The following is a 26,450-nucleotide window of genomic DNA, read 5'->3' as shown; positions in this document are numbered from 1 at the left end:
ACTCAGCAGAGTCGCAATTCACATTGAACTTGTCCCGAATACCTCGAGAAACTACAGTAGCAGCAGACATCTTTTGGTCTTCTCCTGGAAACGCCCAATCTCCCGCTCGTTGCTACTAACACAGTGTCCAATTAGCTCTTCAGCCATTTCACCAATTGGCCATACGCCACAGGCAGAGACATTTCATTTACGAACGCTCGATTACCGCAAGTCTCGACTCTTCTACCTAAACACGACACCATACCCATTCCGATGTCTACTTGCCTGCGTCTACAATGAATTCGTCGTCGACAGAAGGCCGCAGTGGCGCGCCGTCAGTAGTAAAGCAACAGGTTGATGCGCAGGAGCCAAGCTTAGGGGACCAACCCCACCTCGAGCCAAGCTTTGAGGATGATCACGACGATAATCGCCATGTGACACAGTCACGGCCAGCGACAGTAGCCCGGGAGGCCCGCCGCGGATCACACACACACACGCTAGATTCGGGACAAAACGAAGCTACCTGGGACGATGTAGGCCTGCTAGAATCCCTGCCCTCCGACGTGGACACGGGCGAGGTTGGGCTAGAGGACGGGAGCCTGGCGAGCTTCACACAGGCGCCATCTCGAGGCCCAGACCCATCGGCTGACGCCCGGCCGGAAGATGCGGCTTCGATTCAGGTATGCAACCCGGGCGACAGAGGCTCGTATACCGCCGTAGCTGGCAGTGTATCTAATATCTTGGCCTAGGGTTCTGTTTTATCGTCGCCTGGCAGCAGTGTCATACCGTCTATTGCCATAAACCCCAACGATGCCAACTCCCCGGCAAGGGGCCTTGCCTCTCAGTCGTTCCGGCCGTTTGATCGTCGGTTTTCGTCGCGCATTGTCTCCGCGTCCTCCTCAATGCCCTCGCGCCCATCCTCTCCAGCAACCATGCTGGCCCATGGTCGCAATGCCTCAGTGACGTCACAGTTTATTTTCGATCGGCTAGGGGGACAGAGCGAATCAGCTCCTTGGGAAGTTGTGCGCTGGACAAGACTAAACAAACTCGCTGGCATAGCGTTTTCAGAAATGGGAAGACGAAGTTTTGGGTCGCCGACGTGTCTTGCTGTTGCTTCGTCCATATTTGTGGGCACGTCCAAAGGCTTGATTCTGATGTTTGACTACAGCCAGAATCTTAAGACAGTCATCGGCCCTTCAACTAAAGGTTAGACCTCGAAGTACACCATATTTGTCTCTATTACTCTTTATCATGAATTAGAAACTAACTCGGGTTTTCCTCTATTAGCCGTTGAATGTGGCGCAGTCACCTGCATCGCAGTATCGACAGACCATTCGACGGTAGCTGGTGGCCATACAAACGGCTCTATTTTCACCTGGGAAACTAGCAGGCCGACCAGGGCGTTTCTCTCCATCCCCCCTCTGCAAGCCTTAAATAATGCTGAACGCACATCTGACGGCCATCTCATCGACTCTGCCGTCATCCACCTTGGATTTCTCGGCACGCGACGCACGGCTTTGGTTTCGGCAGATAACCGTGGCATGGCATTCTCACATCTCGCTACTCGCGGAACTGGCGCTCTAGGACGCACGGTCAAGACCAACCGCATCTTGGGACGCTATCCTGATACTCCACAGCCCAGTACTGATAGGCCCTTGAAGCCTAGCACAGTGCTGGCTTTTGCTCCGCTACCCCTGGGAAATATTGAAAGGGCTACTGATACCATGGGACTGACGGCCATGTTGACACCATACCTCTTAGTTATCGTATCAACGACCCCAGTTGCGCAAACGCAACACAAAGTAGCACGGCCCAAGAATATTCAACCTCACAGCACCATGAGTGGTTGTCTCGCGTGGTTCCCTGCGGGCAAACTCAAAGCTGCCGATGTAGTGTCTGGCGACGATATAAGCAAGGCAAAGCTCGTGTATTGCTGGTCTAATATTCTGACTGTGTTGGATGTCGATGAGATCCCGGCGGATAATTCAAACAAGCCTCCTGGCCTCGAGTTCAGAGCTCGGAACCGATGGAAGTGTGAAGAGGCTATTGTTGCCGTACAATGGTTAAGCCGCTCTGTCATCACTGTACTTACCGTTACTCAACGGCTCATGGTAATAGAAGATTACAGTATGCGCGTCACAGATTCCTTTGACCTTTTACACAAGTCGATATACCACGCCGACCTGTTCTCGCGCCAACTTCACTCTCTAGTAGAGCAGTTTGATGCCCACGAGCATGAGGCGGGGGTGTCTATGCATGGTACTGTCGCCGACGCCTTTTACATGAGCCTCAAAGTCTTCAAAGGCCGATTGTTTTTACTTGGAGTTGAAGATTTATCTATTGGTGCACTGTCCAACTGGTATGATCGATTAATAGCTTTGATGACAAATGGCGATTATGTTGAGTCTATGAAACTGGCAATTTCATACTACGTTGGCCACTCGGACAAGGTTACCGTTGGTCTCCCAGAAGACGATTCAATCCGCCATTCAATGATTTTCACCAAGATATTCGATCTCATAACAGAATGCCTCACCCGCATTTCCACAAGTAGGCGAAAGGACCATTCGTCAGTCTCGGTTTCTACCCTCAAGGAACTAGTTGATTTGTTATTCCAGGCATGCACAACTTTTGAGAACATTGATTTTCTTTTTGACACCGTCTATGAGTGGTATGAAGAAAACAACTTTCAAGGACTCTTCCTGGAGACTCTTGAAACACACATTGTCGCGGAAACTATTGTTGTTATCCCACCGACTGTCATGAAGTCCCTAGTTTCATACTATGTTGAAAAGGGTCTGGAAACACGCTTGGAGGAAATGATATGCCATGTCCAACCTAGCACATTGGATCTTGACCAGATCACATTATTATGCAAGCAGCATGGTCTCTACGATGCCTTGATCTATGTCTGGAACACCGGACTAGGAGACTACATCACACCTCTGATAGACCTTTTGGATCTCCTCATTATTCCTAGCTCCGGAAAGGGTTCTTTGATGAAATCGGGAGCTGGCATGGGTGATGGCCTCCACGGTATTAATGCTGTCAAGATCTTTCCCTATCTTTCCTACACACTCACGGGCCGCGTCTACCCTACGGGCGAGTATTTCGATGACAAGATTGCCACACAAGCCAAATCAGAAATATACTGGTTTTTGTTTTCAGGGAACAGCGTTGAGTGGCCTCGCGGCAGCAAACGAAGGTTCATAACTTGTCCTGACCGGGCCCAAGAGCCATCGTTCCCATACCTACGCTTGATTCTGCGGTTTGATGCTCCGAGCTTCTTGAGTGCAATGAACGAGGCTTTTGAGGACTCCTTTCTCAACGATTCGCCCGAAAAGCAAATCGGAGCAAATATAGGGGGGGATGTTCCCGAAGAGCAAGTCTTTGGGTTGACAGTTGATCGGCAATACATTGTTTCAATTCTGCTTGAACTCATGGGGTCCTCTGAGTTCTCTTCGAATGACATGATCTATCTAGACATGTTTATTGCGCGGAACCTTCCCAAGTTCCAACAATATCTCATTTTCCCTGGCTCAACATTGACCAAGGTCCTTATGGATCTCTGTCGATATCCCGGAGAAAACCTGACAGAGGATGCTCAATTGAGTGCCGAGTACCTCCTATCGGTCTACCACCCGCCCGACATGGATACCATTATGCCGCTGCTTAAAGAAGCCCGGTTTTACCGCATACTTAAACGCATCCACCTGTCAAATCGAGAATACGAGCAGCTGATCAGAATCTATTTTGAAGACCCTCACAATCAAGCTGCCATATTTGACTGCCTTGCTGACTGTCTGAGAACTGCCAAAGGCCTTGGACAAAAGCAAAGAACTTCACTCTTTGATGCTATTTCCAACAACGCCCTTGACCTTATACGACTAGATGCAGCTAAAGCAGCAAATGCATTCTCTGCCCAAGATATTTCCCTGCACCGTCAGATTCTAGATGCTGCTTTAGACCTTCCAAATACACAGTATTTGTATCTAGAAACACTTCTAGAACCCAACACTGACACAGACGCCATTAATCAGTCTTTGAAGAGCGATCAAGACCTTGTTGAGCTTTATGTTCGGTTAATGTGCGACTTTAACCCAAGCCATGTTGCAAACTATATTTCCCTGTCCCACGTACCAGATTTGCGTCTGAATCAACTTCTTGATACACTGGAAGAGACGGGCGTTGTTGACGCAGCTGTCATGTTGATGGCTGGCCAAGGGCTTATCAAAGATGCCATGGGCCGACTTATCAGACATTTAAAGACGCTCGAAGCCACATTCTGCCAGATACTTACCAAGCCCGAAGATACATCCTCACATCTACAATCGTCGGCGGAAGATTTGCTTCAAAGTTTGCAGAAGTTCACCCATGTTGGCATTTGGCTATGCAAACTCCAACAGGAACAACAAGGTGTAACTAGCCAACCAAGCTGGGACGCAGCCTCTGGACCAAGACGCAGGTCTATGCTTCGTAATGAACGACTGTCTGAAACCGAGTTACTCTGGCTAACTCTGATCCAGATTTCTGTCCAAATGACAAAGTCTCTTTCTGTCGATATTGAGGATTGCACTGCACCCTCGAGCGATTTGGACAAGGAGAAGCTGACAATGGCAGTGCGAACGCTTGTTCAGCACGTATTCACTGCCCTGCTCACTGCGACTTCGGGGCTTAATCTGGGCGGCGAGAAGGGCCATGCGGTAGAGAGCAATGTGACTTTTCTTCGCATCTTGCGAGCCTTCTTGACTGATGCAGCTGTATCTTTGCCTAATCTAGCAGACCTGAGGTCCGTCCTCTCGTCGATATTTGCCGCCTACACATATGAGGAGTCCATTCTGCAGCTCTCAAACAGGCTGTTGAACCAGAATCTGTTTCTGGGCGTCAGCCAGTCAATCCAACTAAAACAAAGGGGTTGGAGACCTCGTGGTTCAACGTGTGAGGCATGTGGTCGTCGTCTATGGGGTCCTGGCGTGCCTGGTAACATCTACAGGGCATGGGAGACAAAGCAGCTCCGTGATGATGAGTATCGAAGGGAAGTTCGCGCTCAAGCTCGTGAGCCAAGCGACAGCCGAGGAAAATCAAAGGCTCTTAGCAGACCCGAGCGCAACCAAAATGACGCTGAGCACGCGGAGTGGCCTACAACGCTGACTTCACAAGAAAGAGCCCGGGAAACGGTGGAGGCGGACAGCGGCAATGCAACGCAACAAAACTCGCAGCAGGATAATAGCCAGCTACTGGATGACATTGTACTGCTGGCTTGTCGACACATTTATCATAGAAAGTGCCTGGACAGACAACTACAAGGCCAGAGTATCAGATGCTTGAAACAGCACTAAATGTCTGTTGAATGCAGAAGAATCACGATTTTGTATTAAAGAAGGGATGGGATGCCTAACCCTTGCGCACGAGTTCCTTGTGGCCAGGACACAGCACGGTCACTGAACAAGGGGAACATTAAAAGATATTCTAACAGAATTCTATTGCAAAAAGCAATACCATATTCTAAAGTGTTTGTTGGGCCGTGGATATTGAACAACAAAAAGACTAAATCAAATGACCATGTGCCGAGGCCAAGTCACGACTTTATCCAGGAGGTTGAAGCGCAGTTTTGTCTTTTGTGCCTGCACAGGGGAAGCAGAGCTGGAGATTCTCAGAGTCGTGGTGTAATTTTGAGACATGTGCGTACGTATACTCGGGAATGGGACATGGGTATTTCGTGGATGTCCTAGGACACGCGGTGATGAGACCCGATTGTTGCTGGTTGGTGTTGGTTATGTGTAACTAACTAGTCCATTCGTTACAGACCTGGGTGATATCAGCTTACGTAAGCACACAAAATCCACAAAGACCTGTGGCGATCTCGGGCTGTGGTCGCGTCACGCCCTCCACCAACAGACGCCCAAGGGCAGAATTGATGACCACGTCCATGACCGCCTGCTTTGCGCTTGACGCGATGGCCCTGCATGAGTCTAGAGTGCAGTGGAATCGCTACGTTTTGTAGAGGCAACGGGGACAAGCTCGAGCTTGTGTCATCAGGGAAAAAAACAAAGACTAGAAAAGGCGGGATGTCGAGGAAGTACAACGCGTAATGAGTGGAGTCGAGAGTCGTACAACGCGATCTCAACCACGATTAACATCATGACACCCAGATGACATGCGAGTTGTCCTTCTCCGCGACTAAGTGCAAGCACCACGTCATGCAGACGTCATGCCTCAACAGTAGGACTATCGCCTCGAGATCCCCCAAAGCCACCACATTAGCTCACGAGGGTTAATGCCATGGCGTAGATACTAACCGTGAGTTTGACTCGGCGTCTGTCATTGTACCATTGCAAGGAAACCACTCGAACCACCGTGCTAGTTTCCAGCGACGTTGTGGTATGAGCGTCTCATGAAATAAGACGGCCATCTCCCTCTCGACTTGCCTTAATTGAGATGACATTGGATATATGGTTCCTAAGAATTACCAAAACAACTCGGAGCGATCGCTCACCTGTTTTGACAAGGACTTCGAGCAGTGGTTCGGATAAAACCGATGAAAAAAAGACCGCGCACGATAAAACGCGCCTTGCAACGCGCCTGGGGCTGAGTTTCGCGCAAGTGGTCGCCCAAGAAGCCCGCTCCAACGACCACGAGCTGCTGTCGGCGCGCTAATGTATTTCGATAGCGGCGATAAACACACGACTCCTCGCGCGCCCTCCACGACATCTGCGCCCGCCGCACGCGAGCGACTGACGCACCAACGACCACACGACCCACAACATCGATAACCCTGAACCTGAAGTTGTTCACGTTGAGCGCCAACAAAAAGGTCGGCAACGAGGTCGTAGCAGCAGCTGCCAGGATAAATGCGAAGTGGTTCTTCGAATATCTTTGCGTTGAGATGGATCGCAAGCAGCGTCGTGTTGAACAACAGGGAGCCATTGTGAGTGAGGTTTGCCCTAGTCCTGGACCGTTTTAGGGAGTCTATCGCCCATGAGGCTGGCATCCAGATCACTGCATCACCAACCGCGCCCCAGAGGACGGCAACGTGGTGTATAGAAGAATAGGACCCCCGACATTTTGAAAAGTCTTTGTCGAAGGCATTAGGAGGGCAATCATTGCGCAGGTGACCCAGGGCGGCACTTATGGCCAGTGTGTGAGCGTGGAAGACAGGCTCTGGCAATGTAAATTTGGGACCCGCCCTGTCCAGCCACATTTATAACGCCACGCCAACGCCACCACGATGCAGTCATTATCGCCTGGGAGGCCAACATGCCATCAGTTATCGATTTTCTCTTTTTGCTTGCTCGTAGCCCCGATTGCTGCCCTATTCTTTTCTTTGGTTCCCTGTCTTCGTTTCAATTATTCACTCTATAGCCGTTCCCCAGTGCCGCAAAGCTATAGTTGACTCTTGCTCACTGCCATCGTCCCCGCCACCTATCCAACAGAACCTGTACCAGCAGCTTTGAATCTGACGACACCTCACACACTACTGTTTTCTTCGACTCTATTTCCCCTGTCGCTGATTTGGCTGTGCTCGACGCTAGCATTTCACTTCTAAATACCACCGTTCCTGGCCCAAGCCCCGAACAACGCGCTGTCCCATGCATGGCCAACATAATACAAACCCCGCAACAGATGGCTCAGGTGTCTACCATGGCGGTGCAGCAGCAGGGCCAAGCCATTGGCTCCCCCCAGCCTGTTTAGGCTGCCGCCGCTCACGTTGCCTCCGCTTCGGCTGGTCCTTCGGACATCACTCGTGACGCTTCCGAGAGCTCGAAGCCCAGGCTTCCTCATCTTACTCCGTTTTCCGGGAAGCGTGAGGACTACCGTAGTTGGGCCTTGAATGCCCGGAGGAAGCTTTCTATTGACGGAAACTTCATAGGCAACGATGAATGCCAGTACGCGTACCTTTTTGCGTCTATGACAATCGAAGCCCAGAAGATGATCGTAGCATACGTCGAGCGTGGCATCAAAAGAGGCGACACCCCGACTATGTTGCTTGAGTATATGGATTATCTCTTCATCGATCCCTACGCCGCCGACCGTGCCCTATTCTAATCGAACTACATCCGCCAGAGGGAATCCGAGCCCTTTGCCCAGTTCTTGGCCCGGTTTGAGAAGGTCCTCCATGAAGCCGAGGTGGAGGGAGATCACATGCGCATCTTCAAGTTGAGTACAGCCATGTTGCCCGAGCTCCAGATGGCAACTTGTTTTGATGTCGACTCCCCCACAACGTACCCCACCTTTGTGCAAAAGATGCTTTCCATCTCCTCTAGGGTGGAGCGGTTTCACTCTCGTTAATCCTATGCTTAAGGCTCTGTCCTCTTCGCTCCTGACGCTATGGAGTCGACATCCACGACACCCACTACTGCTACCTTCACCCCTTTGACTGGTATTGAGCGAGGACGTCTCCGTAGCATCCGTGCCTATTTCCGGTGCAGACAGGTGGGCCACCTGCGCATCAACTGCCCGATGAATATAGTACGTACCCGGACCCCCGCAGCCCCTAATAGAATGGGAGAGATCTGTGTAGGGCTACGCCTCGTGCAGTGCCAGTAGCCTGCAGTTCTGGTAGACCTTTGACTGTTTTAACCCTCAAACCAAACTGTTTTAACCCTGTTTTTATTCAGAGATAGTTAAGGTCCTTCAATTATTTGTCGTCAACATGAGCTCCAACTTTCCGAACTGGGAGGAGCATATGAGCCGAGAGTTTCAACCAGTTCAGACGGGCTATTTTTCTCCTGTCTCTATCGGAATACATTTATCTGTACCCTACTTCATCCTTTAGTGACTAGGCCCTTTCCATCACGCCAGGGACTCGCTTCATCGCCTCCCATTGCCAAAGCGGGATGGCAAGCAACAAACTTTTGTGCCGTTTTACGAAAAAAATGGAAGCTGAAGCTAAAGAAGACCATGGAGCCATTGGCTCTGGACGAAGCATCTGTTTAGGTACTTATATGGCCATCCCTAGTAACCAACAAGCCGTAGCCAGAACTGGTTTCGCAACAGACTGGCCTACGATTGGGAATGACAAAAGCTCTTGGAGCATATTTATAACTAGTTCTGGTGTAAAGACACGGGTTTTAAGGCCGGAAAAACCTTGACACCTATGAAGATAGAGGCCAGTCAGTCGTCACAACATTCCTCGAAGACTACGATACCAAGTTGGGTATCGTAGAGTGACACTCCTGGGCCGACCGTGTCAAGATTATCCTATTGCATAGAGGCCTGAATGAAACACTAAAACTTCTTCCCGCGCGGATGGCGAAGGAGACTCTGTTATGGCCAAAATGAACGCCCTGGCGGCTCGCCAAGTGCCTGTTCAACTTGCAAAGTCTGAGATATCGAACAAGCACAGAGAAGACAGGACTGTTTCCGCTGCTTCTAGACAGATCACCGCCTTCTCAAGTGTCCCACATACAGCCCGACCCGGCAACGATTCAGAGGTTCCGGTTGGTTTTGTAGAAGTGTACACCCCACTCCGTTCTGAATAGAAGCCTTTGTTGACAATTCTTTCTATTGTGACACCCGCTTTGACAGTGGCTACTTATTACTTCAGCCTTCAGCGAATCATTGATCGGAAAGAAAGATCTTATACACATCCCCGTTGCCCAACAACAGTTCAAATTGGCAGAAAGCGACAAGAAGACCTAGACAGTTGGCAGAAGAAGAGAGAGACTGTATGCTCACGTCGCCCCAAACTTCTTGCGATTCCAGAGTTTGGAAGATCTGGGTCAAGGCTTTGCTTGATCGCGCAACCTGCCAAGGTTCAAGCGATTGATGACATGCTGAGCTTGGGCTATCCTGGCGCGTCACAGTTTTTCGACCGGGGCTCTATATAAAGCTGCTGCTCTCGTCTAGTTGCAGTTAGTTAGCGTTCTTTCACCTGCAACTATCCGACTTCGCCATTTTTGTGACTAGGCCCCGACATAACACCGCGACCTTTCTTCCTCCTATCGCTACAGCCCTACAGTTTTCTACAACCTGTTCCCCCCCAAATCTACATCATTTACTTTATCGTTTTTTTTCATACGCTTTGACCATCGCCACTCAAATACATAATCTGCCTACAAGTTGTCACCATGAGTGGTCACGGTCACGAGGAGATGCGAGCCGCCTACACAGCCTCGTCCACCCCTACTGCTGAAGACGAAATAGCCCGGTGGATGACTAGGCTTGAGAATAGCTTTGACCAGCTGATCGCTATGCTCGAACAGCAGAACGCTGCCACCCGGGAAGCTCCCGTCTGCGACAGGGGATCACGCGTCGACATGGGTACCACAACTGCAGCCGCCACTGCTGCAACCCAAGCTCCTAGCCAAGAATCTGGCCCAACCATCAAGAGTCGTCTCACCAACAACGGCCCCAGCACTTGCGGCCCGTTGCTGCAAGATCTGCAGAGATCTTTCGAAGATGGAGCCACCATCACGAGAGCCTACACTAAGCTTTCCCACCTCAAGCAGAGAGGGAAGCCCATAGAGGTTCACTTGCAAGAAGTCGAAGACCTGATGATCCGTGCCAAGGTGGTTGACTCAGTAGATGCACAGAAGATCCTCTTGCTGCGCGCCAGTCTCGATAGACCCATTCGGGACTACATCAGCAATGCCTACCCTCCTAAGGTCCACGACGCGTATGTCGAGTGTGCCGTCCACGCTGCTGAGGAACTGCAGCGGCGTAAACAGGAAGCCGAGCAAGCTTCCGCCCGTCGAACAGGCCACTACCAGTTTGCCCGTACTTATGGTCGCCGCGTTGCCCGTTAAGTTAGTGACGAGGAGCGTGAGAGACGCCGCCGTGCCAGCCTTTGTAGCCGTTGTGGTGCTTCTGGCCACTTTGCTCGCAAATGCCCCTACGATGTGCCTACCAACAGAAACCCTCCCCGTGCTTGTGTCCCTGCTGTTTATGTGCCCACGCCGCCGCAGCTCGAGGATTAGTCGGACGATGAATTCGAGACTGTATCGGGTTAAACTACTTAGCCGGAGAACTCACACCGCCCGGTGAAAGTCGCCCTCGGAGGCGTAAGAATGAGACAGGAAAGTCTGCACTGCTTGTGAGAGGTTCCTTTTCCATTGACGCTATGATCAACAGCCTTCATAACTTCGTAACCTTAGTTGACACTGGTAATACATTCCCTCGATCACATTTCAAGCCCTCTTGAAAAGATTCAAGCTATCTTGTTCTGCACTGAACACACCCTTTCTCTGAAACCCTTTCATGACTAACCTTCTTCAGTAGCTACCTAGGCTGTCCGCTTCGACTTGGATCTCTGTGGTCTACGTAAAGTAGCCCTCCCTCTTGTCATTCTGGATATTTATGACGATGAACCACTTCTTGGATACCCGCGGCTGAGATGCTATAACTTTCTAATCGACTGCACCCAGCACCGCCTGTTGTTTCCCCACGTCTCCATCCCGCGTTCTGTCTCTATTGAGTTCAAAATAACCTTCCCCTATACAACATGCTCCTATTCACAACAACAAGATGCTCTTCGGATACGTAGATGATGCCACTATCCTGGGGCGCGCTCTCACCCTCGCAAAATCTAACGGACAAGCCGCCCAACTGGCAAGCGAGGCCACTGTTTGAGGAGCCTAGAATGGCCCAAGCTTCTTCCAAGGCAAAACTGAGCTGCAGTAGTTCTACCGCACCTCAGGGCCGGAGCCAACAGTAGTCACCGATGGGGTCACCATCTAGCCCAACAAGGAAACCAGATGGTTGGGTATCCACTTGGACACCAGACTCAATCTCCACGCTCATGCTAAGCAGATGACAGCGAAGGCCATGCCAGCCGCCGCCCATGCCCGATCGCTGACCAACGTCATTCGCGGCGTCTCGGCCAACCTGCTACGCCTAGCGACTTGCGCCGTTATCTTCCCAGTTCTGCTATATGGTGCCTCCGTCTGGTTCCATGGTCCCCAGAAGTTCTTAGCCAAAGGTAGAGTGGGCTCCGCCTGTCAACTGTAGCTCGTAGACATGGTCACGAAGGCCGTCGTACGTACAGCCAGGGCCATTATCCCCGCGTACGGCTCTACCCCCACGCGGCCCTGTTCAGAGAAGCAGGCATTCTCCCCGCAAGCATCATGTTGGACCGCTGCCGCCGTCAGGCCGCCGTACGCATTGCAAGCCTTGACGAATGCCACCCTCTGGCTCGGTTAGCTAGAGCACGCGCATCCACGCGCCTGATGTCATAGTATATTCTGCCCGAAAGGGTATCCGCCCCACTATGTGGGGCGCTGCCGGAACAACTATACTCCTATGTAGAGCCTTGCGCTACATGGGATGGGGAAATTGGAGATCAGAGCAACGCTATGTAGAACTTAACCCTCAATATATACTATGCGCATATTACCACATGACGCCTGACGCTACGTCACAGAGAACTTCCCCGAACGCCCCCCGTCACACGCATCCTGCCGCTAGTATACCTACCACAGAAACCGCCAGAACCCAAGGATGCCCGGCGCATTCGTGCCGCTAAACCGCGCATTACCCAAACCCCATCCTGCGACCTGCAGGTTTTGTCAGAACATAAGGGTACCTCTAGAGTAGCATGTGACCTTAACTCACCTGACTTGTTACCCCTTACGCTTACGGAACCTTCTACAACCTTCCCCTTTACATCCCTCGAACCGTACTATGACCTTAAACAACCCTTGAATTACGCGCTATTATCGACGCATTACCTACCTCTGACGCGACACCCGCCGCGCCCGAAGCTCGAATAGGCCTCTTGCTATATCTAGCAAGGCCTCCAGAGCGGGATCTTTTCTTCTTATCGCCACAGCCTTACAGTTACAGTTACAGTTTACAGTTCCTACAGACTGTATTGCTTCCTCAGTTCTTGCAGTTTTATTGTTTGTTTCCCCGAACCCGTTATCATTTTTATATTATCGCTTATTGTACACCCTTTTACCGTTACACAAACTTTCAACATGAGTGGCCGCACCAACGATGACATGCGGGCCGCTTACTCAAGCTCCCCTGTCCTCAGTGTTGACAGCACTGAGGAATTCGACGCCTGGTTCGACTAGGTTGTGGAGATATGGCACTGCGAGCGAGAACATGTGACCGACCGAGACTTTATCGTGTCAATCTATGCTCAGGCCGAGGGTTTGGCCCGCAGCCGCATGCGGACCATCAAGGATCGCCTGACGAACGATGGCCCCGGTTTCTGCGACCATTTCCTTCAAGAGTTGCAGGAGGCATTCGAGGACAAAGCTGCCTTGGACAAGGCTCATGACCGACTCTCGCGGTTGAAACAGAGAGGCAGAAGGATCGAGGTCCACCTGCAAGAGTTCGAGGACCTCTTGGGCCGCGCCACAGCCCTTGAAGCGGTGGACTCCCAGAAAATCATGTGGCTGCGCAACAGCCTTGACACGCCCATCCGGGAATGCGTGTCTGTCACGTGGCGTATATATGTGGCGTTGTGGCTCAAAAGGAAAAGCACGACAGGACCCACTTGTGAAACAACACCTCCCAGCCTCCACGCAGGCAGACCAAGGATCACCATTAACGACCACAACGAAGGCTAACCCTCTTGATATGTAAGATATCAGAGCGATGATCCAACAGATCATCAGAGATGAGATTCGGGCACCAGTGGGTGCACCCATTGAACCTGTGATGGAAAACACGTAACAGAAACCAATTCCAGATATCACCGCACGACATCTCAATGAGATAGGCTGGCACGTTCGTGTATCACCAGACGCCATTCTGTCATCAGCGGAAACTTGGCCAACATGGTATTCTGCCATCACCAGGGCACTCCGGCAGATTGAGCTGAGCCACGACGACATCGACAGGATCCCGAATACTGCAAAGTTTAGGATCATGGATGAGGTCCTCAACACCACGAAGCGGAGGCTGCAGGAGTATGCTCAGAACTGTGAATCATACACAGAAATGATGAGTGTGTTGCGTCACCAGACAGTTGGCACCATCCAGGATCCCACTGCCCAAGTCCAACGGCAACTCAGCAACTTCGAATTTTTACTAGGTGAAACACTGAGTGAGCTGCTGGACCGCTATGACGACCTGATGACTGGAGCTCAGGTAACAGGTCTTGGTCTTGAGGAAAGAAGCAAGATCACTCACGTGATGTCGGCTGTCGGAAAGCATTACGAGAGCCTGGAAACTCTCATCTGACCCATCAAGGACTTCGACGACGCGTACAGCACTCTTCGCGTCGAGGCAAGCATGGCGTCCTTCAAGCGTCCTCCTGTCCCCAGACCGACCGCAAGGGGCAACAGACCAGCCGGAGCCAAGAAACCACGGACGGGATGCTGGAATTGCAATGTCGTGGGGCATCACTCCGCCGTATGCCCTGAAAGAAGAAACAACGCCAGGATGAGAACCAGGACCAGCGACAAGAGGCTTTAGAGCGCATGACAAAAGCCATCAGAGAAACCCAGGAAGCCGCCCTAAAGCAGAGGACCCCCAAAACTCCCACATATAGCGTCCAAAAGTTAAAAATGGACGCAGCAATCAGCCAAGTCAAAGATTGGCTCGCGGGCATCTAGGAAGTGAATTCTGCAATGGCCCCGAACTAACCTGACTAGTAATACGTTGTGTGGGGTGTTGCCCAAATGCAGTCAAACCTGCAAAACAGCTGGCGGGGACACCACAAGGCTAAAGGCCTAGAAAACCCGTCGTTTCTGGATCTAGCGTCCTTCCTGAGAAAGGAGCATGCTAGCCCAAGGCAGCGCATCAAAGACACAATTGATGCGCTGAAGGCTCTGACGTCGAAAGAGGATGAGGACCCCTTGGTCTTCCACAACACGTACCAGAAGTACGTTTGTTTGTTGGGTCCGACCCACGCGCCGCAGGGCAATTATGAGATCTACTGCTTTCTCAACCGTTTTCCGTGTAACGATCCACGGATCGAGGTAGGCTCAGGCTCCGCCCTCACCACTCTAACACACCGCCATTACTCACCGCCCTGCTAAACCCGTCTCTACACCGCCTTTATCGACAAGGGTAAGCGTCATACCTCTGCCGCGTATATCTAGATAGTGTTGTTTCTGCCTGTTCTTGTAACTTAGTCTTGCTTCCTCATCTGTTTCTTAATCTATTATATGCGGTTCTAAAAGCGTCCTCTTTTAGTTCGTAAAGCCTTGCAATAGAAACAGATCTACCCTTGTTTACACTGTCCTCGTTTCTTTTACCCTGTCTTTGTACCTTTTCCTCGTTACCACCCGCTACCTGCACATCGTTTCTCTCTGCTCCTCTTTTGTTCCACCGTCACATGCCCTACTGTGTACCTACCACCGACTCCGACTCTGACACCACTTCTAACAGCACTGTCTTCTTCGACTCTGAGCCTCCTCCAGTAGCCTTGTCTGATCCTACTGTCCCTGTTCCAGCTCCGGCGGCTCCGTCGCTCCAAGATCTGTTGCAAGCCATCCAGCAGCTCAGCGAGAAGCACGACCGCGCGCAACAACAATTGCGCGATGAGTTCAACAGTGGCCAACAACAACGAGATCAGGCCATCGCTGATCTCCAAGCTTTTGCCCGTGCTGCCACTGCTACTTCCGCTCCCGCCGTCGTCCCTGCGTCCCCTGTCCCCACTGCTGTCCCCGCTGCTCCCGTGCCCGTTGCAACTACGGAAAGAAACCTCGAACCGAGGAAGCGCGCCCTCCCGGATATCGCCTTGTTTTCCGGCCAACGCTCTGCCTACCGCGTCTGGGCCCTGAGTGCCCGCTCCAAGCTTGCACTGGACAGCGAGTCAATCGGTGACCACCGCAAGCAATACGCGTACCTTTTTGCGCGTATGACGGTAGAAGCCCAGAACCTCGTCGTGGCGTACTTCGAGCAGGGCTTGCTGAACGACACCGGGCCCCACCAGTTCCTGGAGTACTTGGACTCCATATTCATCGACCCCTTTGCTGCTGACCGTGCTCTCTTCCACCTGGACAACATGCGCCAGGGACCCTCTGAACCCTTCGCCTTGTTCCTGCCCCGCTTCGAAAAAGTCCTCCAGGACGCCAACATCATTGGCGACCGCAACCGCATTTCGAAGTTGCAAACCGCCATGGCGCCTGCCCTCCGACAAGCGATGGTCTATGTCAACGTCCCCGCGACGTACCCTGAATTTACCAACTGCATGCAAAACGTCGCTTCCAAGGCTGAGCAATTCCTACCTCGTCCCCGCCGCGGCCACTACTCTGCTTTCACTGATAACACGACCTACTCTCCGTACGCTGCCCACCCTGTTTCCCCTGCTCCTGCTGGCCCTTTTGTTTCCTCCGTTCCCCCGTCGGCTGCTGCTCGTCACCCCGATGCTATGGATTGGACTCCCTCTGTCACTGCCACGGCCCTTCAGCCCCTGACCGACGAGGAGCGCGAGCGCCTCCGCCGCAACCGCGCCTGCTTCCGCTGCCGCCAGACTGGCCATCTGCGCCAGAACTGTCCACTGAACTTTGTCCCCACTACTACCGTCCCTGTCCGCTCCACCAACCTTCCCCAGCTTGCTGCGCCGACCCCAGCTCTGCCCCTGCCTGTGCCCACGCCCGCGTCCCGCGACATGTCGGGAAATGGAGAGCTCTAGGCGAACGTCGCCGTCTAGAGCCCCAAGGAGAGAAGATCGCTCGGGAGGAAATGGGGGCTAGAGGTACCTATATAGATGTTGTTCTCAATAAAACTTGTTCTACCTCTGCCTTCGTCGACTCCGGTTGCCTGTGTCTTGCCACTGTCTCTCCGCGCACCGCTACCCGCGCCCACGCTGCCATCCTGCCCATCTGCCCTCGTCCAATTGCTCAAGTAGTTAATGACCAAAACCCACCCGTCATCGATCAAGTCGCCGTTTTTGACCTTGGTCTCGGAGGATTGGACGAGAAACTCTACGCTTACATCGTCCCTGGTCAGACTGAGGACCTCATCCTGGGTCAAGGCTGGATTGCCAAGCACGACGCTTCCCTCCGCCCTGCCCAGAACGAAGTATTCATCCGCCTGCCCACGCCTCTTCGCCTGACTACAACCACCGCTGACCCCAACGTTCTCCCCGTCTCCGCCCGCGCCATCCGTGCCTTCCAGTTGAGAGCCCGACGCTCTCCCAATGTCCGCATTTTCTCCGCCACGCTCCATGACATTGAGAAAGCTCTCAAAGCCAAGATCTACACCGACCCCCGTGCCAACTGTCCCGAGTGGCTTCTTCCCGTCATCGACGCCTTCGATAGGAAGAAAGCTTCCGAGCTTCCCCCGAACCGCCCTGGAATTGATACAGAGATCCGCCTTAAACCAGGCTTGTCCCCGCCCTCGTGTCCTCTGTACTCAATGAGCCGAGAAGAACTGCTGCTCCTCCGGAAAACCCTCTACGACCTGCTGGACGCTGGCTTTATCCGAGCTAGTAGTGCTGAAGGCGGTGCCCCCGTCATCTTCGTGAAGAAACCTGGTGGTGGTCTTCGTTTTTGCGTAGACTACCGTGCCCTGAACAGCGTCACGGAGAAGGATGGTTACCCGTTACCACTGATCAACGACACCCTCCGTGATATTGCTGCTGCCAAGTACGTTTCCAAAGTTGACGTCATCTCTGCTTTCCATCGCCTCCGTCTTAAAGAAGGCAGTGAAGCCTACACGGCCTTCCGCACCCATCTCGGCGCGTATGAATGGCTAGTCACCCCTTTCGGCCTCACTGGTGCTCCTGCTGCTTTCCAACGTTTTATCAATCATGTGCTCTCCCGCTGGCTCGGTATCTCCTGCTCTGCTTACCTCGACGATGTAGTGATCTACAGCTCTGACTCCCGCAAAGAACACCGTAACCTTGTCTGTCAGATCATCCGCGCTCTCGGAGATGCTGGCTTACAGCTTGACTGGGATAAAAGTGAATTTGAGTCCCCGTCCATCAAGTACCTTGGTTTCATCGTTGAACCCGGCTCCGGCATCCGTGCAGACCCTGACAAAGTCAAGGCTATCCAGGAATGGGAGGCTCCCACGTCTGTCCGCGGAGTCCGTAGTTTTCTTGGGTTTGCCAACTTCTACCGCTGTTTTGTCCCCGAATACTCCACCGTCGCTGCTCCCCTGACTCTGCTGACCAAGAAGGATCAACCCTTCAAGTGGGAAGACGAACAACTCCGTTCGTTTGAAGCTTTGAAGAAGGCCCTTGTCTCTGCCCCGCTCCTTGCCACCTTTGACCCTGACCTCCCCACCATCGTTGAAGCCGATGCTTCCGGCTGGGCCCTGGGAGGTTCCCTCAGACAGCAAGGTGCTGATTCTCTTTGGCGTCCCGTTGCCTACTTCTCGCGAAAGCTTAGCCCAGCGGAAGTCAACTACCTTATCCACGATAAGGAAATGTTGGCCATCCACTCCTGCCTCCGCGCCTGGCGCTCCTACCTCGCTGGCATCCCGTTCGAAGTACACACCGACCACCAGAACCTTTTGTACTTCCAGAAGCAAAGAACCCTGTCAGAACGCCAACGCCGCTGGGCCCATGAATTGTCCGAGTTCGACTTTCGGTTAATTCATCGACCCGGCGTTACTCAAGTGACCTCCGATGCCCTTTCCCGCCGCGACCAAGACCTGCCCCAAGACCTCTCCGATGAACGCCTCCAGTCCCGTGTCCACCAAGTTCTCCGCCCTGACGGGCCCGACTTCGTCATTGCCGCCGCTGTTTGGGCTAAAGAGCCTGACAAAGACCCCGAAGGAACCCTGACCCTCGACCACGCTGCCCTAGATGCCCCTTTTGCTGACCCGGAACTCCAGACCCTCTGGCACTCGGCACTTACCCATAACGAACGTTATTGGCAAGCGCGACAAGCTGTCCAAGAACAAGCCCGCTCGTTCCCCAACGAGTGGGGCCTTCCTTGGAAGATTAGCGAGTGTACCCTCGACTCCGCCACCCGTCTCCTCTGGCGTGACCGCCTGTGGATCCCGTACTACGAGCCCCTCCGCACTCGCATCATCCAGCAAGTCCACGACTCCACGCTCACCGGTCACCCTGGAGGATCAGCAACCCGTGATCTAGTCAGCCGCTCCTACGCTTGGCCTGGCCTCTCTGACGATGTCCGCCGCTTCGTTGGTAATTGCGACACTTGCGGTAAAAGCAAGATTTGGCGCGACCAGAAGCGTGGCCTCCTGAAGCCCCTGCCCGTCCCAGACCGCGCCTGGCAAGAACTCGCCATGGATTTCATCGTCGGCCTCCCCGAGTCCGAAGGCTGCACTACTATCTTAGGTTTTACAGACCGGCTGTCAAAGAGTAAAATCTTGATACCGCTGAAATCGTATACTGCCTCTGACGTAGCTAGAGCCTTCATCACACACGTCTTTGCCCACCATGGTTTACCCCGCGCCATCACGTCCGACCGAGGTCCCCAGTTCACCGGTTTATTCTGGACAGAAGTCTGTCGCCAGCTCTCCATCACCCGCCGCCTCTCCACTGCGTTCCATCCCGAGACCGACGGCGCCCAAGAGCGCTCCAACCAGGAGATCGAGACCTACCTCCGTGCCTTCACTGTTTTCCTGCAAGACGACTGGGCTGCACTTCTCCCCCAAGCCCAGGTCGCCCTGAACAATCGCACCGCTACTGCCACTGGCCTTTCCCCTTTTTTCTTCACCCATGGTTACAACATTGACCCCCTTGACTTGACTACCGACCACGAACCAGGCTCCACCGTTTCCCCCGCCACTGCCGGCCACAACTGGCTCGCCAAGCACCGCGACGCAACCGCGTTCGCCCAGGCCTCCATGGAATTCGCCCTTGAAACACAGGAACGACATGCCAACCGGGGACGCCAGGCAGCGGAAGCTTTCAAAGTCGGCGACCGAGTCTACCTGCGTCTGCGCAACGTGCGCACCATCCGCCCCTCGAAGACACTCGACTGGCTTGCCTTGCCGTACCGCGTTATCCAAGTCGTCGGTACGCACGCTGTCAAACTAGACACGCCCACCGGTATCCACCCCGTCTTCCACGTGAGTCTTGTCCGCCGCGCCCGTGATGACCCTCTGCCTTCCCAAGTCCTAGCCAACCCTGAACCACCTGCAATCGCGCCCGAAGAAGCCTCCGGCGATTTAGTGGCTGGCGAGTATCTTGTCGACGAGATCCTACAACACAAGGTCGTCGACAAACGTCACAAAGTGCTCGTCCAGTGGACTGGATGGGCAGAGCCAACGTGGGAACCCTTGTCACACGTCAAAGACACAGCAGCCCTTGAGAGATACGAGCAGACCCACGAGTGCCCCTGGAAGTTGCCAGTAGTCCCCCGGAGGAGAGGGAGGAGGAGGCGATTGTAACGATCTATGGATCGAGGTAGGCTCAGGCTCCGCCCTCACCGCTGTTTACACCGCCGTCCACACCGCCTTGCATATGTTAGGGTCTGGGAGACCCGGGTCAAGGCTTTGCCTGATTGCCCGAGTTGAAGCCGGTGTGGCTTGAGCAACGGTGGTTCGAGTGTCGGTGGTCCGAGTCCGCAAAGGCCCGACTACTGACGGTCCGAATACAAGTGGCCCAACCGGCCTTGATCCGAACGCCCGATGACTCACCACGTTTGGGTCAATCAGGTAGGCCTCAGTTGTTCTACCCAGGCAGTATAAAGAGCTGCTGCTCTCTCCTAGTTTTAGTTAGTTCTTTCTTCTTCTCTCCATCGCAATATATCTGTTTCTGCCCTTCTACGTCCTTTTACGACTTGACCCCTTACAGGAATCGTCTGGTCGTTGTTGTTGTTGTTGGTGTTGTTGGTGTTGTTGGTGTCGTTCTCATCGCGCTGAGCCTGGCTGAACACGAACGGGTTCCCATCCAGTGCCTTAGGCGTTGGCGTTGTCGCGTCCGAGTCGCGCGAGTCGGGTGTCGAGGGAATCTCAACAACCGGCGCATCTTCAACACCTGCATCGACTTTCATCGATGAGGTGACGGGCGCATGCTGCGACGGTGAACGCAGCAGCTCGTCGTCGTCGGAACGCGGTTCCTGGCTCGCCATCTGGGCGAAACTCAGCCCCAGGCGCGTCGTGCGGCGCGTTTCATCGCGCGCGGTCGGTTTCTTGTCTATTTTGTTCGATGCACTGCTCGAACTAGTCTTGGAATCAATTGAGCTGTTGCTCAGAGTCGTTTTGGTGAGTTTTTCTGTCGATTTTGTTACGGGTCGTGGACCCGATGTTGGATCATCTTTGGGCTGATCCATGTTGACCCACTTTTTGTGTGATTTGAAGTTGGGTCCACTTTCGGGTTAGGGTTTGTGGACCCACTTTTAGTCGACCAGGGTGCGGCCCACTTTTTGTGTCACAAGGGTCGGGATCCACTTTTATGTGCACGGATGTTGCTCCACTTTTATTGTACAGGGGTCATAGGGCTGGTTGCCCTGGTGGGGCGCACACAACTGGATTGTCGAACGCCTATAAAGCAGAGCCAGTTCCCCCATCTTTAGTTTAGATTTTCTTCTTCCTTTTCTTTCTTTTCTTCCCTATGTTAAAGATAATAAACAGCATTTGGTCATAACTATGAGATTCTCTCATACTTAGTGAAACCCGTCACAGATTTGGCCATTTTTGCAAAAGTTTTTTAGATAGGATTCTTGTTGCTTGGGCTATGGGACTCGTGTTGGCTGCAACGGGGGCTGCTAGGGGGGCAATGGCGTCGGGCTGCAGCTCAACCAAGTCAGGACTATAGCCGTGGGACAACGTGAACGGGGACGTCTCTGTTGATGTCATGAATAGCCATTCTTGCCATTGCCATTGCATAGGGTTATGCCTGGCACCTTACCCCGCTTCCATTTGTCACGCTAATGTTCCAAGGACGTATGATGATACGGTTATACCACTTGGTGGTCTGTGTAACCTTGAGGTGTCACTCCGGTTTATCTACTCGGGTGTGGCCGGCTTGCACACTATAGATCATCGCTATTAGGTAACTCGATACTCTGCAGTTGATGCAGCTTATTCTGAGTTGACTGCTATTCTCGTTCCTTTTGTGTCAACAGCGTTTGAGCGTGGGGTCCACACCTGTTAGGCCGATATCGCTGTAACGCGACATATCGTTGCCTGGGTGTCTTGAGGGATTTTCAGTCTGCTGCTGCAGTGTTGGTTTATCTCGTGAACTAACATCCGGTTTGATAGTAGCGTCTGGTAACGTTGAGTTACGTATGTCCCCACTTTCGGTTATCGGTGATTTGGTTCTAGCTTGGGAAGATCTCTGTTGTCAGAATCTGCAACGCCTTAAATAGCGTTGCCTTCTGCCCTGTGTGATCAGGTTAGCTCTTGCTCCCCAAGCTTAACAATCACATACACCCCTTTTGCCATTCTTCTGTGTATACTAGTTTATAGTATCACTTCTTCGATAGTACCTTCTTCTTTAGTACTATATCTTTAATCATCACTTGTTTCTTGATAGCCTTCATTGCATCAGTACCTTCTGTCGTCTTCGTTACCTCAGTGTTCCTGTGATTGTTTATTCCCTTCCGTGTGTTATAAGATCAATTAGTTGAGTGTGCCTCTTTACCTCAAACCGACCATACGACCTAGAGAGTTCTATCCTCTCCTCCCGGCCGTATATCCGCGCAGGCCTGACTGTCCACCTCTGGAACCTATCATTGTCCCGAGTCGTTGGCTTTCTAGAACCCTAATGGTTTCCTTGGGCCCTATCCGTAATAGTGAACCACTTTGAACGGCTGATTTGGCGTAGTGTTTCCTTGAAGTTGGGTTGTGACGGGTTTCACTAAGTATGAGAAAATCTCATAGTTATGACCAAATGCTGTTTATTATCTTTAACATAGGGAAGAAAAGAAAGAAAAGGAAGAAGAAAATCTAAACTAAAGATGGGGGAACTGGCTATGCTTTATAGGCATTCAGGAATCCAGTTGTGTGGGCCCCACCAGGGCAACCAGCCCTATGACCCCTGTACAATAAAAGTGGAGCAACATCCGTGCACATAAAAGTGGGTCCCGACCCTTGTGACACAAAAAGTGGGCCGCACCCTGGTCGACTAAAAGTGGGTCCACAAACCCTAACCCGAAAGTGGACCCAACTTCAAATCACACAAAAAGTGGGTCAACATGGATCAGCCCAAAGATGATCCAACATCGGGTCCACGACCCGTAACATTACCCCCCTCCTCTCGTCCGTGTGCGGGGGCCTGTCCGGGCGTCAGCTTCTGGTACGCCCACATCGTCTTCTGTTCCAAACTCGGCTTCAAACATCTCAAGCGCTTCGGTGTCCTCGAAATCAACGCGCGGTCTCCAATCTGGCTCTGTGTCATGAATAGCCATTCTTGCCATTGCCATTGCATAGGGTTATGCCTGGCACCTTACCCCGCTTCCGTTGTGTCACGCTAATGTTCCAAGGACGTATGATGATACGGTTATACCACTTGGTGGTCTGTGTAACCTTGAGGTGTCACTCCGGTTTATCTACTCGGGTGTGGCCGGCTTGCACACTATAGATCATCGCTATTAGGTAACTCGGTACTCTGCAGTTGATGCAGCTTATTCTGAGTTGACTGCTATTCTCGTTCCTTTTGTGTCAACAGCGTTTGAGCGTGGGGCCCACACCTGTTAGGCCGATATCGCTGTAACGCGACATATCGTTGCCTGGGTGTCTTGAGGGATTTTCAGTTCTGCTGCTGCCGTGTTGGTTTATCTCGTGAACTAACATCCGGTTTGATAGTAGCGTCTGGTAACGTTGAGTTACGTATGTCCCCACTTTCGGTTATCTGTGATTTGGTTCTAGCTTGGGAAGATCTCTGTTGTCAGAATCTGCAACGCCTTAAATAGCGTTGCCTTCTGCCCTGTGTGATCAGGTTACCTCTTGCTCCCCAAGCTTAACAATCACATACACCCCTTTTGCCATTCTTCTTTGTATACTAGTTTATAGTATCACTTCTTCGATAGTACCTTCTTCTTTAGTACTATATCTTTAATTATCACTTGTTTCTTGATAGCCTTCATTGCATCAGTACCTTCTGTCGTCTTCGTTACCTCAGTGTTCCTGTGATTGTTTATTCCCTTCCGTGTGTTATAAGATCAATTAGTTGAGTGTGCCTCTTTACCTCAAACCGACCATACGACCTAGAGAGTTCTATCCTCTCCTCCCGGCCGTATATCCGCGCAGGCCTGACTGTCCACCTCTGGAACCTATCATTGTCCTGAGTCGTTGGCTTTCTAGAACCCTAATGGTTTCCTTGGGCCCTATCCGTAATATTTTGTTAAGCTTCATTTAAAGACTCACACATTCTTCCAACTCTTTGTTATTCTTTAGCACACCTTATTCTTCTTTTCGTTCCGGCTCTCGACTACGGCCGATATCCCGTCTTCCTATGATCATACTAGCGCTGCTGTTGTTACACAACCTTCTTCGTCCGCTAGTCATAACTCGGCTCTTTCTGGTTCTTAGTTGATTCCATTTCTCAATCTACTTCTCTTCTTCTGTGGACAGTCAGTTGATGGCACTGTCTCTGTCCCAGCTCCTTTAATTTCGTTGAAGCACTTTGTTCCTCTAGGCTAATGTCGTCTCAAGCTTTGCGTTCCACTGCAAGCAATGAGAACCGGCGGGCTCACCGCACTACCGCTGAGCAGGTTCTCGATCCTGTTGATCAGGATGACCTACGGCTAGAACAAGTGCACAAGCGATATCCCGAATGCAGTTCGGACAGTTATTATGATTTGCGTCCGGTGTTCTTGCGGGATGGTGTACCTTCAACCACCTCTTGTCAAGACGCAGGTCATGCTGTTAATCTTGTCTCGACTGCCGAACATATCAATACTCTTCCGTCTGATGATGCACATCTAAATTTGCAACTTGTCAAGCAAAACCTGGATGGCATGCTCACACGTGGCTTCATTGCCCCTACTTCTTCAGTGTTGGCTTCTCCGATTCTTTGTCCTCGGGAACCAGGCAGTGTACGATCTTCTGTTGATTTACGGGCGGTCAACTACCTTATTTTATAAGCTGTTCATTTGGTCCCGCATCAACCAGTCGTTACAACTTGCCACATCTGAACGGGGGTTTCCAGAAAGCCATGTCTACCAGCTATGCACCTTTTGGCTTGCAGCAATGATGTTGCCAACTCCCAGATTACTTTGAGTTACAACATGGTACCTGAGTGTATAAAGTGTTGTTGTTGAGTTTACTCACACACCTGCCATTGTGCCAAAGCATGTTATTGAGTTCTTGTGGGATTTCTTGGACAGTTTATGTCTGTTTTTAGACCTCTGTGTCTGTATTTCTTGGCCTTTGTCTTGCCTAATTGTTTTGACTCCTGTTGGGTCTATTTATATGATATCAGCAGCTAGTGTCTGTTCTTTGCTGAGCTCGTTGGTTCTACGAACAGCTCGTGTCTGTTCTTTGGGTTGACACCTCTTAATGCCTCTTCCTTGTGACACCGTGTGTCCATCGGCGACTGCTTTTTTTGTGTCTCTTCTTTGACCACTATGGTGCTTGCGTTTGACCCCTGCTGGGTTATAATTGCCGACAGCTCGTGTCTGTCCGGGTATTGATAGTTTATATCTACTCGCTTTGCTGACAGCCCGTGTCTGTCTGGGTATTGACAGTTGCTGTCTACTCGCTTTGTTAACAGCTCGCTTCTGTCCCACTTCTTGACAGTTATGTCTAGTCTTCGTGCCACAGTTGTGTCTAATGCGTTAGGCCACTGTTCGGACTATTTTCTTTCGGCTGTTGTTGTGTCTACTTACGACCACTATACGTCTACTTCTTGTGACATGTTCTGTGTCCTCTACTTTGGACAGCTCTCTTGCCTGTTACTTTCTTCGACTCTGTTACGTCTACTTGCGACTACTCTATGTCTCCTTTCTGCGACCTCTTTGTGTCTTCACTTGGGCCTACTCTCTGCCTCTCTCTTTTGGACAATATCTTGTTGTTTTTCTTCTCGTTAAAAGAAACACGATGTCCCTCTTCGAAGTCCTGCCTATGGTGGTGCAGGCCAGTCTTGTATCTTGTGCTGAAATACTGCCAAGTTTGACAAGCTGACATTACCAATTTCTTGTTTTCCCCTTTCACCAATACTCTTTACGGATCCTGCACGTCTTTGTTTCCATGCTGTCTGTTGTCATATACCAATTACCCGATCGATGATGAGTCCCCATTACACATGTTAGTCTATTCTCCCACAACCGGAATCGTGTTCGTTTACATCCATCGAACCATGTCCCAGGGGGTTCTTAGCTATTGTGGAGGCGATTATGTCGCGGCGATTGATGATTGTGCCAACTGAGTAGCCACTCTGGTGTACACTTGTTACCAGAACTTGGTAGTTCTCAGGGGACCTTCTGCATCTTGCAGGCAACAGATTTATGGGCTATGGAACTGAGCGATTGTTGTTTGTTATAACCTACAGGCCTGGCTCTTACTTCTATGACCAATGCCATAACTAGGGAGGACAACAAGGTTGAAAAACCTTTGCCTTTGCGGGTACTGAGCTGCGTTCTCAACTTATTCCCACTTAAGATCCTTGGTGCTGCCCCTCGGTTGATGAGGTTGCCTTTCGTTATTCCCATTCTTTTTTACCTTCCTCTTGTCTGTGGACACGAGGCCCTTACGAAGTTGTCGTT

At 51.7% G+C, this 26,450-nt stretch overlaps 7 protein-coding genes across 7 annotated transcripts; 6 read left to right on the top strand and 1 right to left on the bottom strand.

Annotated features, from left to right (window-relative positions):
• Window positions 1-275: 275 nt before the first annotated feature.
• On the top strand, window positions 276-5,318 carry BROUX77_007641 (uncharacterized protein; the record flags this gene model as incomplete). The annotated part of the gene is made up of 3 exons (XM_073752758.1): window positions 276-659; window positions 729-1,185; window positions 1,267-5,318. The coding sequence occupies 3 exons, from the start codon at window positions 276-278 to the stop codon at window positions 5,316-5,318; spliced, it is 4,893 nt and encodes a 1,630-aa protein (XP_073601934.1).
• Window positions 5,319-7,572: 2,254 nt separating this feature from the next.
• Window positions 7,573-8,025, top strand: BROUX77_007640 (uncharacterized protein; the record flags this gene model as incomplete). The annotated part of the gene is made up of 2 exons (XM_073752757.1): window positions 7,573-7,611; window positions 7,672-8,025. 2 exons carry the CDS (start codon window positions 7,573-7,575, stop codon window positions 8,023-8,025), a joined length of 393 nt encoding a protein of 130 aa, XP_073601933.1.
• A 2,024-nt stretch (window positions 8,026-10,049) lies between these two features.
• Window positions 10,050-10,727, top strand: BROUX77_007639 (uncharacterized protein; the record flags this gene model as incomplete). The annotated part of the gene is made up of 1 exon (XM_073752756.1): window positions 10,050-10,727. The coding sequence occupies one exon, from the start codon at window positions 10,050-10,052 to the stop codon at window positions 10,725-10,727; it is 678 nt and encodes a 225-aa protein (XP_073601932.1).
• Window positions 10,728-13,091: 2,364 nt separating this feature from the next.
• BROUX77_007638 (uncharacterized protein) lies at window positions 13,092-14,112 on the top strand (the record flags this gene model as incomplete). The annotated part of the gene is made up of 2 exons (XM_073752755.1): window positions 13,092-13,360; window positions 13,728-14,112. The coding sequence occupies 2 exons, from the start codon at window positions 13,092-13,094 to the stop codon at window positions 14,110-14,112; spliced, it is 654 nt and encodes a 217-aa protein (XP_073601931.1).
• Window positions 14,113-15,211: 1,099 nt separating this feature from the next.
• BROUX77_007637 (uncharacterized protein) lies at window positions 15,212-16,513 on the top strand (the record flags this gene model as incomplete). The annotated part of the gene is made up of 1 exon (XM_073752754.1): window positions 15,212-16,513. The coding sequence occupies one exon, from the start codon at window positions 15,212-15,214 to the stop codon at window positions 16,511-16,513; it is 1,302 nt and encodes a 433-aa protein (XP_073601930.1).
• Window positions 16,514-16,563: 50 nt separating this feature from the next.
• BROUX77_007636 (uncharacterized protein) lies at window positions 16,564-20,190 on the top strand (the record flags this gene model as incomplete). Its single annotated transcript, XM_073752753.1, has 1 exon — window positions 16,564-20,190. The coding sequence occupies one exon, from the start codon at window positions 16,564-16,566 to the stop codon at window positions 20,188-20,190; it is 3,627 nt and encodes a 1,208-aa protein (XP_073601929.1).
• Window positions 20,191-20,235: 45 nt separating this feature from the next.
• On the bottom strand, window positions 20,236-21,074 carry BROUX77_007635 (uncharacterized protein; the record flags this gene model as incomplete). The annotated part of the gene is made up of 2 exons (XM_073752751.1): window positions 20,236-20,256; window positions 20,595-21,074. The coding sequence occupies 2 exons, from the start codon at window positions 21,072-21,074 to the stop codon at window positions 20,236-20,238; spliced, it is 501 nt and encodes a 166-aa protein (XP_073601928.1).
• Between the last annotated feature and the right edge of the window lie 5,376 nt (window positions 21,075-26,450).

The sequence above is a fragment of the Berkeleyomyces rouxiae genome (assembly GCF_048999995.1).
Source record: "Berkeleyomyces rouxiae strain 22BRR77 chromosome Unknown BrBRR77_ptg000012l, whole genome shotgun sequence".
NCBI classification, from domain to species: Eukaryota; Fungi; Ascomycota; class Sordariomycetes; order Microascales; family Ceratocystidaceae; genus Berkeleyomyces; species Berkeleyomyces rouxiae.
Note: the sequence above shows the minus strand (reverse complement) of the source record. Positions and strands in the feature narration are given on the sequence as shown.